Genomic DNA, 12,500 nt, shown 5'->3' with positions numbered 1-12,500 from the left:
TCGACCTCAAGAAGGCGTTCGATACGGTGCATCGGGAGTCACTTTGGGAGATCCTGAGGCTGAGAGGAATACCAACAAGGATTATTGGACTAATAGCAAGCCTGTATACTGGTACTGAAAGTGCTGTAAAGTGTGGTGGGGGCCTGTCGAGCTTCTTTCCTGTTAGTTCAGGAGTGAGGCAAGGCTGTGTCCTTGCACCAACTCTTTTCAACACTTGCATGGACTGGATACTGGGCAGAGCTACTGTTCAAAGTCATTGTGGGGCAACGCTGGGCAATATCAAGGTTACAGACCTTGACTTTGCTGATGACGTTGCCATTCTATCTGAGTCTTTGGAAACCCTAGTAGCGGCTCTTGATGCATTTAGCAATGAAGCGAAGCCCCTGGGTCTAGAGGTCTCCTGGACCAAGACCAAGGTCCAGGAATTTGGGGACTTGTTAGGAGAACCTGTTCAGTCGGTACGTGCTTGTAGCGAGGACATTGAAGTCACAGAGAGCTTTACATACCTTGGTAGTGTAGTTCATAACTCTGGGCTGTCAGACCATGAAGTCAGCAGACGGATTGGCCTGGCAGCAGGGGTCATGAACTCTCTCAACAAGAGTATTTGGAGATGTCGGTACCTGTGCAGAAGGACCAAGCTACGGGTTTTCAAGGCCCTGATAATGCCAGTTTTGCTATACGGTAGCGAAACCTGGACATTGTCCTGTGCCTTGGAGGCTCGTCTTGAAGCCTTTTGTAATAGGTCCTTGCGCCAGATCATGGGGTACTGTTGGCGGGACCATGTGTCCAACCAACGGTTGCACCGTGAGACTGGCACAAGCCCTGTTATCTGCACAATCCGTGATCGCCAACTCAGGCTATACGGCCACCTGGCTCGCTTTCCTCAGGATGATCCTGCCCATCAGGTCGTCTCTGTTCGAGACAACCCTGGGTGGAGGAGGCCTGTGGGACGACCGAGGAAGTCATGGCTTGGGCAGATCGACCAAACCTGCCGTGAAGAACTAGAGATGGGCCGAGTCCCTGCCTGGCGTCTAGCCATGAGGGATCCTCGTAGGTGGAAGCGAAGGGTGGATGCGGCTATGCGCCCCCGTCGGCGTCAGCCCCCATGATGATGATGATGATCAACTGATAGGAACCCATCTGTTTTCTGGAAAACTATGACAACACCAATATTTTTATTTTTTTTTTAGTTTGTGAATTACTTGATTTTGATTTATTTAAAGGTAACTTCAAATTCCGTGCATTGAATCATGCTGATAAATCTTGGACATTCGCGGTAGAAATGAATAGATAAACACGAAAATAAAATTTCAAGTTCATTACCACAAGTTTGTCGATTCACTGAGAATTCTTGTGTTAAACTCCATTAGCCAAAAGCCTACAAAGAGCTGGTTAGCAAGCCCGGTTCCAACCACTGTGAAAGAGCACTGCTAACACTTAACACAGTGTCCCTCTCGATCACCGCCTCGAGAACCCCAGTTCAAGACAACAGCCGTTCTTCCGTTCTCTCCCTCCAGTCGGCAGAACCCCCGTGACCGAAGGCATGACCGAGGCAGACGTCGAGAGGAACATAACGAACGTGCGTCTGGGTGGGAGGTGGTGGCCGACCCACTGCAACCCCGTGTGGAGCGTGGCCATCATTGTGCCTTATCGAGACCGGGAACTGATGGTGAGAATGGATGGGGAAAAATAGCTTGGATGAGAATGGATGGGGAAAAATAGCTTGGGTGAGAATGGATGGGGAAAAATAGCTTGGGTGAGAATGGATGGGGAAAAATAGCTTGGGTGAGAATGGATGGGGAAAAATAGCTTGGGTGAGAATGGATGGGGAAAAATAGCTTGGGTGAGAATGGATGGGGAAAAATAGCTTGGGTGAGAATGGATGGGGAAAACTAGCTTGGGTGAGAATGGACGGGGAAAAATAGCTTGGGTGAGAATGGACGGGGAAAAATAGCTTGGGTGAGAATGGATGGGGAAAAATAGCTTGGGTGAGAATGGATGGGGAAAAATAGCTTGGGTGAGAATGGATGGGGAAAAATAGCTTGGGTGAGAATGGATGGGGAAAAATAGCTTGGGTGAGAATGGATGGGGAAAAATAGCTTGGGTGAGAATGGATGGGGAAAAATAGCTTGGGTGAGAATGGACGGGGAAAAATAGCTTGGGTGAGAATGGGTGGGGAAAAATAGCTTGGGTGAGAATGGATGGGGAAAAATAGCTTGGGTGAGAATGGATGGGGAAAAATAGCTTGGGTGAGAATGGGTGGGGAAAAATAGCTTGGGTGAGAATGGATGGGGAAAAATAGCTTGGGTGAGAATGGATGGGGAAAAATAGCTTGGGTGAGAATGGATGGGGAAAAATAGCTTGGGTGAGAATGGATGGGGAAAAATAGCTTGGGTGAGAATGGATGGGGAAAAATAGCTTGGGTGAGAATGGACGGGGAAAACTAGCTTGGGTGAGAATGGACGGGGAAAAATAGCTTGGGTGAGAATGGATGGGGAAAAATAGCTTGGGTGAGAATGGATGAGGAAAAATAGCTTGGGTGAGAATGGATGGGGAAAAATAGCTTGGGTGAGAATGGATGGGGAAAAATAGCTTGGGTGAGAATGGATGGGGAAAAATAGCTTGGGTGAGAATGGACGGGGAAAAATAGCTTGGGTGAGAATGGATGGGGAAAAATAGCTTGGGTGAGAATGGACGGGGAAAAATAGCTTGGGTGAGAATGGACGGGGAAAAATAGCTTGGGTGAGAATGGATGGGGAAAAATAGCTTGGGTGAGAATGGATGGGGAAAAATAGCTTGGGTGAGAATGGATGGGGAAAAATAGCTTGGGTGAGAATGGATGGGGAAAAATAGCTTGGGTGAGAATGGACGGGGAAAAATAGCTTGGGTGAGAATGGATGGGGAAAAATAGCTTGGGTGAGAATGGATGGGGAAAAATAGCTTGGGTGAGAATGGAGGGGGAAAAATAGCTTGGGTGAGAAAGGATGAGGAAAAATAGCATGGGTGAGAATGGATGGGGAAAAATAGCTTGGGTGAGAATGGACGGGGAAAAATAGCTTGGGTGAGAATGGATGGGGAAAAATAGCTTGGGTGAGAATGGATGGGGAAAAATAGCTTGGGTGAGAATGGACGGGGAAAAATAGCTTGGGTGAGAATGGATGGGGAAAAATAGCTTGGGTGAGAATGGACGGGGAAAAATAGCTTGGGTGAGAATGGATGGGGAAAAATAGCTTGGGTGAGAATGGATGGGGAAAAATAGCTTGGGTGAGAATGGATGGGGAAAAATAGCTTGGGTGAGAATGGATGGGGAAAAATAGCTTGGGTGAGAATGGATGGGGAAAAATAGCTTGGGTGAGAATGGACGGGGAAAAATAGCTTGGGTGAGAATGGACGGGGAAAAATAGCTTGGGTGAGAATGGATGGGGAAAAATAGCTTGGGTGAGAATGGATGGGGAAAAATAGCTTGGGTGAGAATGGATGGGGAAAAATAGCTTGGGTGAGAATGGATGGGGAAAAATAGCTTGGGTGAGAATGGATGGGGAAAAATAGCTTGGGTGAGAATGGATGGGGAAAAATAGCTTGGGTGAGAATGGATGGGGAAAAATAGCTTGGGTGAGAATGGATGGGGAAAAATAGCTTGGGTGAGAATGGATGGGGAAAAATAGCTTGGGTGAGAATGGATGGGGAAAAATAGCTTGGGTGAGAATGGACGGGGAAAAATAGCTTGGGTGAGAATGGGTGGGGAAAAATAGCTTGGGTGAGAATGGATGGGGAAAAATAGCTTGGGTGAGAATGGATGGGGAAAAATAGCTTGGGTGAGAATGGATGGGGAAAAATAGCTTGGGTGAGAATGGATGGGGAAAAATAGCTTGAGTGAGAATGGATGGGGAAAAATAGCTTGGGTGAGAATGGACGGGGAACAATAGCTTGCGTGAGAATGGATGGGGAAAAATAGCTTGGGTGAGAATGGATGGGGAAAAATAGCTTGGGTGAGAATGGATGGGGAAAAATAGCTTGGGTGAGAATGGATGGGGAAAAATAGCTTGGGTGAGAATGGATGGGGAAAAATAGCTTGGGTGAGAATGGATGGGGAAAAATAGCTTGGGTGAGAATGGATGGGGAAAAATAGCTTGGGTGAGAATGGATGGGGAAAAATAGCTTGGGTGAGAATGGATGGGGAAAAATAGCTTGGGTGAGAATGGACGGGGAAAGATAGATTGGGTGAGAATGGACGGGGAAAAATAGCTTGGGTGAGAATGGATGGGGAAAAATAGCTTGGGTGAGAATTGATGGGGAAAAATAGCTTGGGTGAGAATGGATGGGGAAAAATAGCTTGGGTGAGAATGGATGGGGAAAAATAGCTTGGGTGAGAATGGATGGGGAAAAATAGCTTGGGTGAGAATGGACGGGGAAAAATAGCTTGGGTGAGAATGGATGGGGAAAAATAGCTTGGGTGAGAATGGACGGGGAAAAATAGCTTGGGTGAGAATGGACGGGGAAAAATAGCTTGGGTGAGAATGGACGGGGAAAAATAGCTTGGGTGAGAATGGATGGGGAAAAATAGCTTGGGTGAGAATGGATGGGGAAAAATAGCTTGGGTGAGAATGGATGGGGAAAAATAGCTTGGGTGAGAATGGATGGGGAAAAATAGCTTGGGTGAGAATGGATGGGGAAAAATAGCTTGGGTGAGAATGGATGGGGAAAAATAGCTTGGGTGAGAATGGATGGGGAAAAATAGCTTGGGTGAGAATGGATGGGGAAAAATAGCTTGGGTGAGAATGGATGGGGAAAAATAGCTTGGGTGAGAATGGACGGGGAAAAATAGCTTGGGTGAGAATGGATGGGGAAAAATAGCTTGGGTGAGAATGGATGGGGAAAAATAGCTTGGGTGAGAATGGACGGGGAAAAATAGCTTGGGTGAGAATGGATGGGGAAAAATAGCTTGGGTGAGAATGGACGGGGAAAAATAGCTTGGGTGAGAATGGATGGGGAAAAATAGCTTGGGTGAGAATGGATGGGGAAAAATAGCTTGGGTGAGAATGGATGGGGAAAAATAGCTTGGGTGAGAATGGAAGGGGAAAAATAGTTTGGGTGAGAATGGACGGGGAAAAATAGGTTGGGTGAGAATGGGTGGGGAAAAATAGCTTGGGTGAGAATGGACGGGGAAAAATAGCTTGGGTGAGAATGGGTGGGGAAAAATAGCTTGGGTGAGAATGGATGGGAAAAAATAGCTTGGGTGAGAATGGGTGGGGAAAAATAGCTTGGGTGAGAATGGGTGGGGAAAAATAGCTTGGGTGAGAATGGATGGGGAAAAATAGCTTGGGTGAGAATGGATGGGGAAAAATAGCTTGGGTGAGAATGGGTGGGGAAAAATAGCTTGGGTGAGAATGGATGGGGAAAAATAGCTTCGGTGAGAATGGATGGGGAAAAATAGCTTGGGTGAGAATGGATGGGGAAAGATAGCTTGGGTGAGAATGGATGGGGAAAAATAGCTTGGGTGAGAATGGATGGGGAAAAATAGATTGGGTGAGAATGGATGGGGAAAAATAGCTTGGGTGAGAATGGATGGGGAAAGATAGCTTGGGTGAGAATGGATGAGGAAAAATAGATTGGGTGAGAATGGATGAGGAAAAATAGCTTGGGTGAGAATGGATAGGGAAAAATAGCTTGGGTGAGAATGGATGGGGAAAAATAGCTTGGGTGAGAACGGATAGGGAAAAATAGCTTGGGTGAGAATGGATGGGGAAAAATAGCTTGGGTGAGAATGGATGGGGAAAAATAGCTTGGGTGAGAATGGATGGGGAAAAATAGCTTGGGTGAGAATGGATGGGGAAAAATAGCTTGGGTGAGAACGGATGGGGAAAAATAGCTTGGGTGAGAATGGATGGGGAAAAATAGCTTGGGTGAGAATGGATGGGGAAAAATAGCTTGGGTGAGAATGGATGGGGAAAAATAGCTTGGGTGAGAATGGATGGGGAAAAATAGCTTGGGTGAGAATGGATGGGGAAAAATAGCTTGGGTGAGAATGGATGGGGAAAAATAGCTTGGGTGAGAATGGATGGGGAAAAATAGCTTGGGTGAGAACGGATGGGGAAAAATAGCTTGGGTGAGAATGGATGGGGAAAAATAGCTTGGGTGAGAATGGATGGGGAAAAATAGCTTGGGTGAGAACGGATGGGGAAAAATAGCTTGGGTGAGAATGGATGGGGAAAAATAGCTTGGGTGAGAATGGATGGGGAAAAATAGCTTGGGTGAGAATGGATGGGGAAAAATAGCTTGGGTGAGAATGGATGGGGGAAAATAGCTTGGGTGAGAATGGATGGGGAAAAATAGCTTGGGTGAGAACGGATGGGGAAAAATAGCTTGGGTGAGAATGGATGGGGAAAAATAGCTTGGGTGAGAACGGATGGGGAAAAATAGCTTGGGTGAGAATGGATGGGGAAAAATAGCTTGGGTGAGAACGGATGGGGAAAAATAGCTTGGGTGAGAATGGATGGGGAAAAATAGCTTGGGTGAGAATGGATGGGGAAAAATAGCTTGGGTGAGAATGGATGGGGGAAAATAGCTTGGGTGAGAATGGATGGGGAAAAATAGCTTGGGTGAGAACGGATGGGGAAAAATAGCTTGGGTGAGAATGGATGGGGAAAAATAGCTTGGGTGAGAATGGATGGGGAAAAATAGCTTGGGTGAGAACGGATGGGGAAAAATAGCTTGGGTGAGAATGGATGGGGAAAAATAGCTTGGGTGAGAACGGATGGGGAAAAATAGCTTGGGTGAGAATGGATGTGGAAAAATAGCTTGGTTGAGAATGGATGGGGAAAAATAGCTTGGGTGAGAATGGATAGGGAAAAATAGCTTGGGTGAGAATGGATGGGGAAAAATAGCTTCGGTGAGAACGGATGGGGGAAAATAGCTTGGGTGAGAATGGATGGGGAAAAATAGCTTGGGTGAGAATGGATGGGGAAAAATAGCTTGGGTGAGAATGGATAGGGAAAAATAGCTTGGGTGAGAATGGATGGGGAAAAATAGCTTGGGTGAGAACGGATGGGGAAAAATAGCTTGGGTGAGAATGGATGGGGAAAAATAGCTTGGGTGAGAATGGATGGGGAAAAATAGCTTGGGTGAGAATGGATGGGGAAAAATAGCTTGGGTGAGAATGGATGGGGAAAAATAGCTTGGGTGAGAATGGATGGGGAAAAATAGCTTGGGTGAGAATGGATGGGGAAAAATAGCTTGGGTGAGAATGGATGCGGAAAAATAGCTTGGGTGAGAATGGATGGGGAAAAATAGCTTGGGTGAGAATGGATGGAGAAAAATAGCTTGGGTGAGAATGGATGGGGAAAAATAGCTTGGGTGAGAATGGATGGGGAAAAATAGCTTGGGTGAGAATGGATGGGGAAAAATAGCTTGGGTGAGAATGGATGGGGAAAAATAGCTTGGGTGAGAATGGATGGGGAAAAATAGCTTGGGTGAGAATGGATGGGGAAAAATAGCTTGGGTGAGAATGGATGGGGAAAAATAGCTTGCGTGAGAATGGATGGAGAAAAATAGCTTGGGTGAGAATGGATGGGGAAAAATAGCTTGGGTGAGAATGCATCCGGAAAGATAGCTTGGGTGAGAATGGATGGGGAAAACTAGCTTGGGTGAGAATGGATGGGGCAAAATAGCTTGGGTGAGAATGGATGGGAAAAAATAGCTTGGGTGAGAATGGATGGGGAAAAATAGCTTGGGTGAGAATGGATGGGGAAAAATAGCTTGGGTGAGAATGGATGGGGAAAAATAGCTTGGGTGAGAATGGATGGGGAAAAATAGCTTGGGTGAGAATGGATGGGGAAAAATAGCTTGGGTGAGAATGGATGGGGAAAAATAGGTTGGGTGAGAATCGATGGGGAAAAATAGCTTGGGTGAGAATGGATGGCGAAAAATAGCTTGGGTGAGAATGGATGGGGAAAAATAGCTTGGGTGAGAATGGATGGGGGAAAATAGGTTAGGTGAGAATGGATGGGGAAAAATAGTTTGGGTGAGAATGGATGGGGAAAAATAGCTTGGGTGAGAATGGATAGGCAAAAATAGCTTGGGTGAGAATGGATGGGGAAAAATAGCTTGGGTGAGAATGGATGGGGAAAAATAGCTTGGGTGAGAATGGATGGGGAAAAATAGCTTGGCTGAGAATGGATGGGGAAAAATAGCTTGGGTGAGAATGGATGGGGAAAAATAGCTTGGGTGAGAATGGATGGGGAAAAATAGCTTGGGTGAGAATGGATGGGGAAAAATAGCTTGGGTGAGAACGGATGGGGAAAAATAGCTTGGGTGAGAATGGATGGGGAAAAATAGCTTGGGTGAGAATGGATGGGGAAAAATAGCTTGGGTGAGAATGGATGGGGAAAAATAGCTTGGGTGAGAATGGATGGGGAAAATAGCTTGGGTGAGAATGGATGGGGAAAAATAGCTTGGGTGAGAATGGATGGGGAAAAATAGCTTGGGTGAGAATGGATAGGGAAAAATAGCTTGGGTGAGAATGGACGGGCAAAAATAGCTTGGGTGAGAATGGATGGGGAAAAATAGCTTGGGTGAGAATGGAAGGGGGAAAATAGCGTGGGTGAGAATGGATGGGGAAAAATAGCTTGGGCGAGAATGGTTGGGGAAAAATAGCGTGGGTGAGAATGGATGGGGAAAAATAGCTTGGGTGAGAATGGATGGGGAAAAATAGCTTGGGTGAGAATGGATGGGGAAAAATAGCTTGGGTGAGAATGGATGGGGAAAAATAGCTTGGGTGAGAATGGATGGGGAAAAAGAGCTTGGGTGAGAATGGATAGGGAAAAATAGCTTGGGTGAGAATGGATGGGGAAAATAGCCTGGGTGAGAATGGATGGGGGAAAATAGCTTGGGTGAGAATGGATGGGGAAAAATAGCTTGGGTGAGAATGGATGGGGGAAAATAGCTTGGGTGAGAATGGATGGGGAAAAATAGCTTGGGTGAGAATGGATAGGGAAAAATAGCTTGGGTGAGAATGGATGGGGGAAAATAGCTTGGGTGAGAATGGATGGGGAAAAATAGCTTGGGTGAGAATGGATGGGGAAAAATAGCTTGGGTGAGAATGGATGGGGAAAAATAGCTTGGGTGAGAATGGATGGGGAAAAATAGCTTGGGTGAGAATGGATGGGGAAAAATAGCTTGGGTGAGAATGGATGGGGAAAAATAGCTTGGGTGAGAATGGATAGGGAAAAATAGCTTGGGTGAGAATGGACGGGGAAAAATAGCTTGGGTGAGAATGGATGGGGGAAAATAGCTTGGGTGAGAATGGATGGGGAAAAATAGCTTGGGTGAGAATGGATGGGGGAAAATAGCTTGGGTGAGAATGGATGGGGAAAAATAGCTTGGGTGAGAATGGATGGGGGAAAATAGCTTGGGTGAGAATGGATGGGGAAAAATAGCTTGGGTGAGAATGGATGGGGAAAGATAGCTTGGGTGAGAATGGATGGGGAAAAATAGCTTGGGTAAGAATGGATGGGGGAAAATAGCTTGGGTGAGAATGGATGGGGAAAAATAGCTTGGGTGAGAATGGATGGGGAAAAATAGCTTGGGTGAGAATGGATGGGGAAAAATAGCTTGGGTGAGAATGGATGGAGAAAAAGAGCTTGGGTGAGAATGGATGGGGAAAAATAGCTTGGGTGAGAATGGATGGGGAAAAATAGCTTGGGTGAGAATGGATGGGGAAAAATAGCTTGGGTGAGAACGGATGGGGAAAAATAGCTTGGGTGAGAATGGATGGGGAAAAATAGCTTGGGTGAGAATGGATGGGGAAAAATAGCTTGGGTGAGAATGGATGGGGAAAAATAGCTTGGGTGAGAATGGATGGGGAAAAATAGCTTGGGTGAGAATGGATGGGGAAAAATAGCTTGGGTGAGAATGGACGGGGAAGAACAGCTTGGCTGAGAATGGATGGGGAAAAATAGCTTGGGTGAGAATGGATGGGGAAAAATAGCTTGGGTGAGAATGGATGGGGAAAAATAGCTTGGGTGAGAATGGATGGGGAAAAATAGCTTGGGTGAGAATGGATAGGGAAAAATAGCTTGGGTGAGAATGGACGGGGAAAAATAGTTTGGGTGAGAATGGACGGGGAAAAATAGCTTGGGTGAGAATGGATGGAGAAAAATAGCTTGGGTGAGAATGGATGGGGAAAAATAGCTTGGGTGAGAATGGATGGGGAAAAATAGCTTGGGTGAGAATGGATGGGGAAAAATAGCTTGGGTGAGAATGGATGGGGAAAAATAGCTTGGGTGAGAATGGACGGGGAAAAATAGCTTGGGTGAGAATGGATGGGGGAAAATAGCTTGGGTGAGAATGGATGGGGAAAAATAGCTTGGGTGAGAATGGATAGGGAAAAATAGCTTGGGTGAGAATGGATGGGGGAAAATAGCTTGGGTGAGAATGGACGGGGAAAAATAGCTTGGGTGAGAATGGATGGGGAAAAATAGCTTGGGTGAGAATGGATGGGGAAAAATAGCTTGGGTGAGAATGGATGGGGAAAAATAGCTTGGGTGAGAATGGACGGGCAAAAATAGCTTGGGTCAGAATGGACGGCGAAAAATAGCTTGGGTGAGAATGGATGGGGAAAAATAGCTTGGGTGAGAATGGAAGGGGAAAAATAGCTTGGGTGAGAATGGACGGGGAAAAGTAGCTTGGGAGAGAATGGATGGGGAAAAATAGCTTGGGTGAGAATGGAGGGGGAAAAATAGCTTGGGTGAGAATGGATGGGAAAAAATAGCTTGGGTGAGAATGGACGGGGAAAAATAGCTTCGGTGAGAATGGATGGGGAAAAATAGCTTGGGTGAGAATGGATGGGGAAAAATAGCTTGCGTGAGAATGGATGGGGAAAAATAGCTTGGGTGAGAATGGATGGGGAAAAATAGCTTGGGTGAGAATGGATGGGGGAAAATAGCTTGGGTGAGAATGGACGGGGAAAAATAGCTTGGGTGAGAATGGATGGGGAAAAATAGCTTGGGTGAGAATGGATGGGGGAAAATAGCTTGGGTGAGAATGGACGGGGAAAAATAACTTGGGTGAGAATGGATGGGGAAAAATAGCTTGGGTGAGAATGGATGGGGAAAAATAGCTTGGGTGAGAATGGATGGGGAAAGATAGCTTGGGTGAGAATGGACGGGGAAAAATAGCTTGGGTGAGAATGGATGGGGAAAAATAGCTTGGGTGAGAATGGATGGGGAAAAATAGCTTGGGTGAGAATGGATGGGGGAAAATAGCTTGGGTGAGAATGGATGGTTTGGAATGAATAACAAATGATAAAGAAATGATAATGATAAAGAAAAAGAATAATTTTGCTAACCAACAGATGTGATTAATGTGTGGGGAGTTAATCCGTATTAGAATTAGCATTATTAGATGTTATTTGAATTACGTGTCTTCCTTTCGTATTCGTATTCATTATCACGATGAGGGTTAGTGAATAGGGAGAGAAGGTAGTGGAATTGTGAATTTTGATAATATATATGATTATAATTATGATGGTGTTACTGACTACGGAAAAGTCTAGAAAAAATACTGTAGATTTTAATGGTGATCCCGTTATGAATCATTGTTCAGCCAAAACAAAATGACATAATACAACAGACAAATTAAACGTTTCCTTCTTTTGTCTCTCCTTCCCCCTCGTCCTCCCCTCCCCTCCCCTCCCCCTCGCGCTTTACAGATGGGTCCGTTCCTTAATAATATCCACCCAATTCTTCAACGCCAATTGGTCAACTATACCATCTACATCGTTGAACAAATACGTAAGTCTTTCTTTGTCATTGTTATTGTTGTTGTTGTTGCTGTTGTTGTTGTTGTGTGTGTGTGTGTGTGTGTGTGTGTGTGTGTGTGTGTGTGTGTGTGTGTGTGTGTGTGTGTGTGAGAGAGAGAGAGAGAGAGAGAGAGAGAGAGAGAGAGAGAGAGAGAAAGAGAGAGAGAGGAGAGAGAGAGACAGAGAATGAGAAAGACAAAGAGAATGAGAATGTGTATTAAATGCATTTACATATGTATGCATGCCCACACACGTACGAGTACACATGCGTAACACTCCTGCATATTGTTTATTAACCCCCGCCTGCCCCCACTCTCCCTCCTGAAGCGGGGAAACGCTTCAACAAGGCGAAGGTGTTCAACGTGGGCTTCGCTCTCGCCCTCAAGTACGGCCCCCACGACTGCTACGCCTTCCAGGACATCGACTGTCTATCCGAGGACGACCGCAACTTCTACTACTGCGCTGACCAGCCTCGCCACCTCGGGTCCTCAGTCTCCAGGTTTAATTATACGTGAGTTAGCATGTGTTCAGTGTTTGTGATTAAAGTGTAGTGACATTACATGAGTTATGGTGGTGTTTGTTGCGCTTTACTTTATTTAAACTTAAACTAATAATTTGGTTGATGTATTAAGTGGATTATCATTCGATTCACTCTTGCAAACATATAATCAATCATATGCGGTGCATTATTTGTCTGATACCT

The 12,500-nt window shown here is 45.7% G+C and overlaps 1 protein-coding gene across 1 annotated transcript in view; it reads left to right on the top strand.

Moving 5' to 3' along the window:
- Positions 1-12,500, top strand: part of LOC113803437 (beta-1,4-N-acetylgalactosaminyltransferase bre-4-like) — a 22,451-nt gene that overhangs the window by 7,796 nt on the left and 2,155 nt on the right. Inside the window, exons 3-5 of the mRNA XM_070115199.1 lie at positions 1,518-1,669; positions 11,708-11,789; positions 12,125-12,308. Coding sequence (XP_069971300.1) covers positions 1,518-1,669; positions 11,708-11,789; positions 12,125-12,308 — 418 coding nt within the window. The remainder of the gene's footprint in view (positions 1-1,517; positions 1,670-11,707; positions 11,790-12,124; positions 12,309-12,500) is intronic.

Source organism: Penaeus vannamei, chromosome 37, assembly GCF_042767895.1.
Source record: "Penaeus vannamei isolate JL-2024 chromosome 37, ASM4276789v1, whole genome shotgun sequence".
NCBI lineage: Eukaryota > Metazoa > Arthropoda > Malacostraca > Decapoda > Penaeidae > Penaeus > Penaeus vannamei.
Note: the sequence above shows the minus strand (reverse complement) of the source record. Positions and strands in the feature narration are given on the sequence as shown.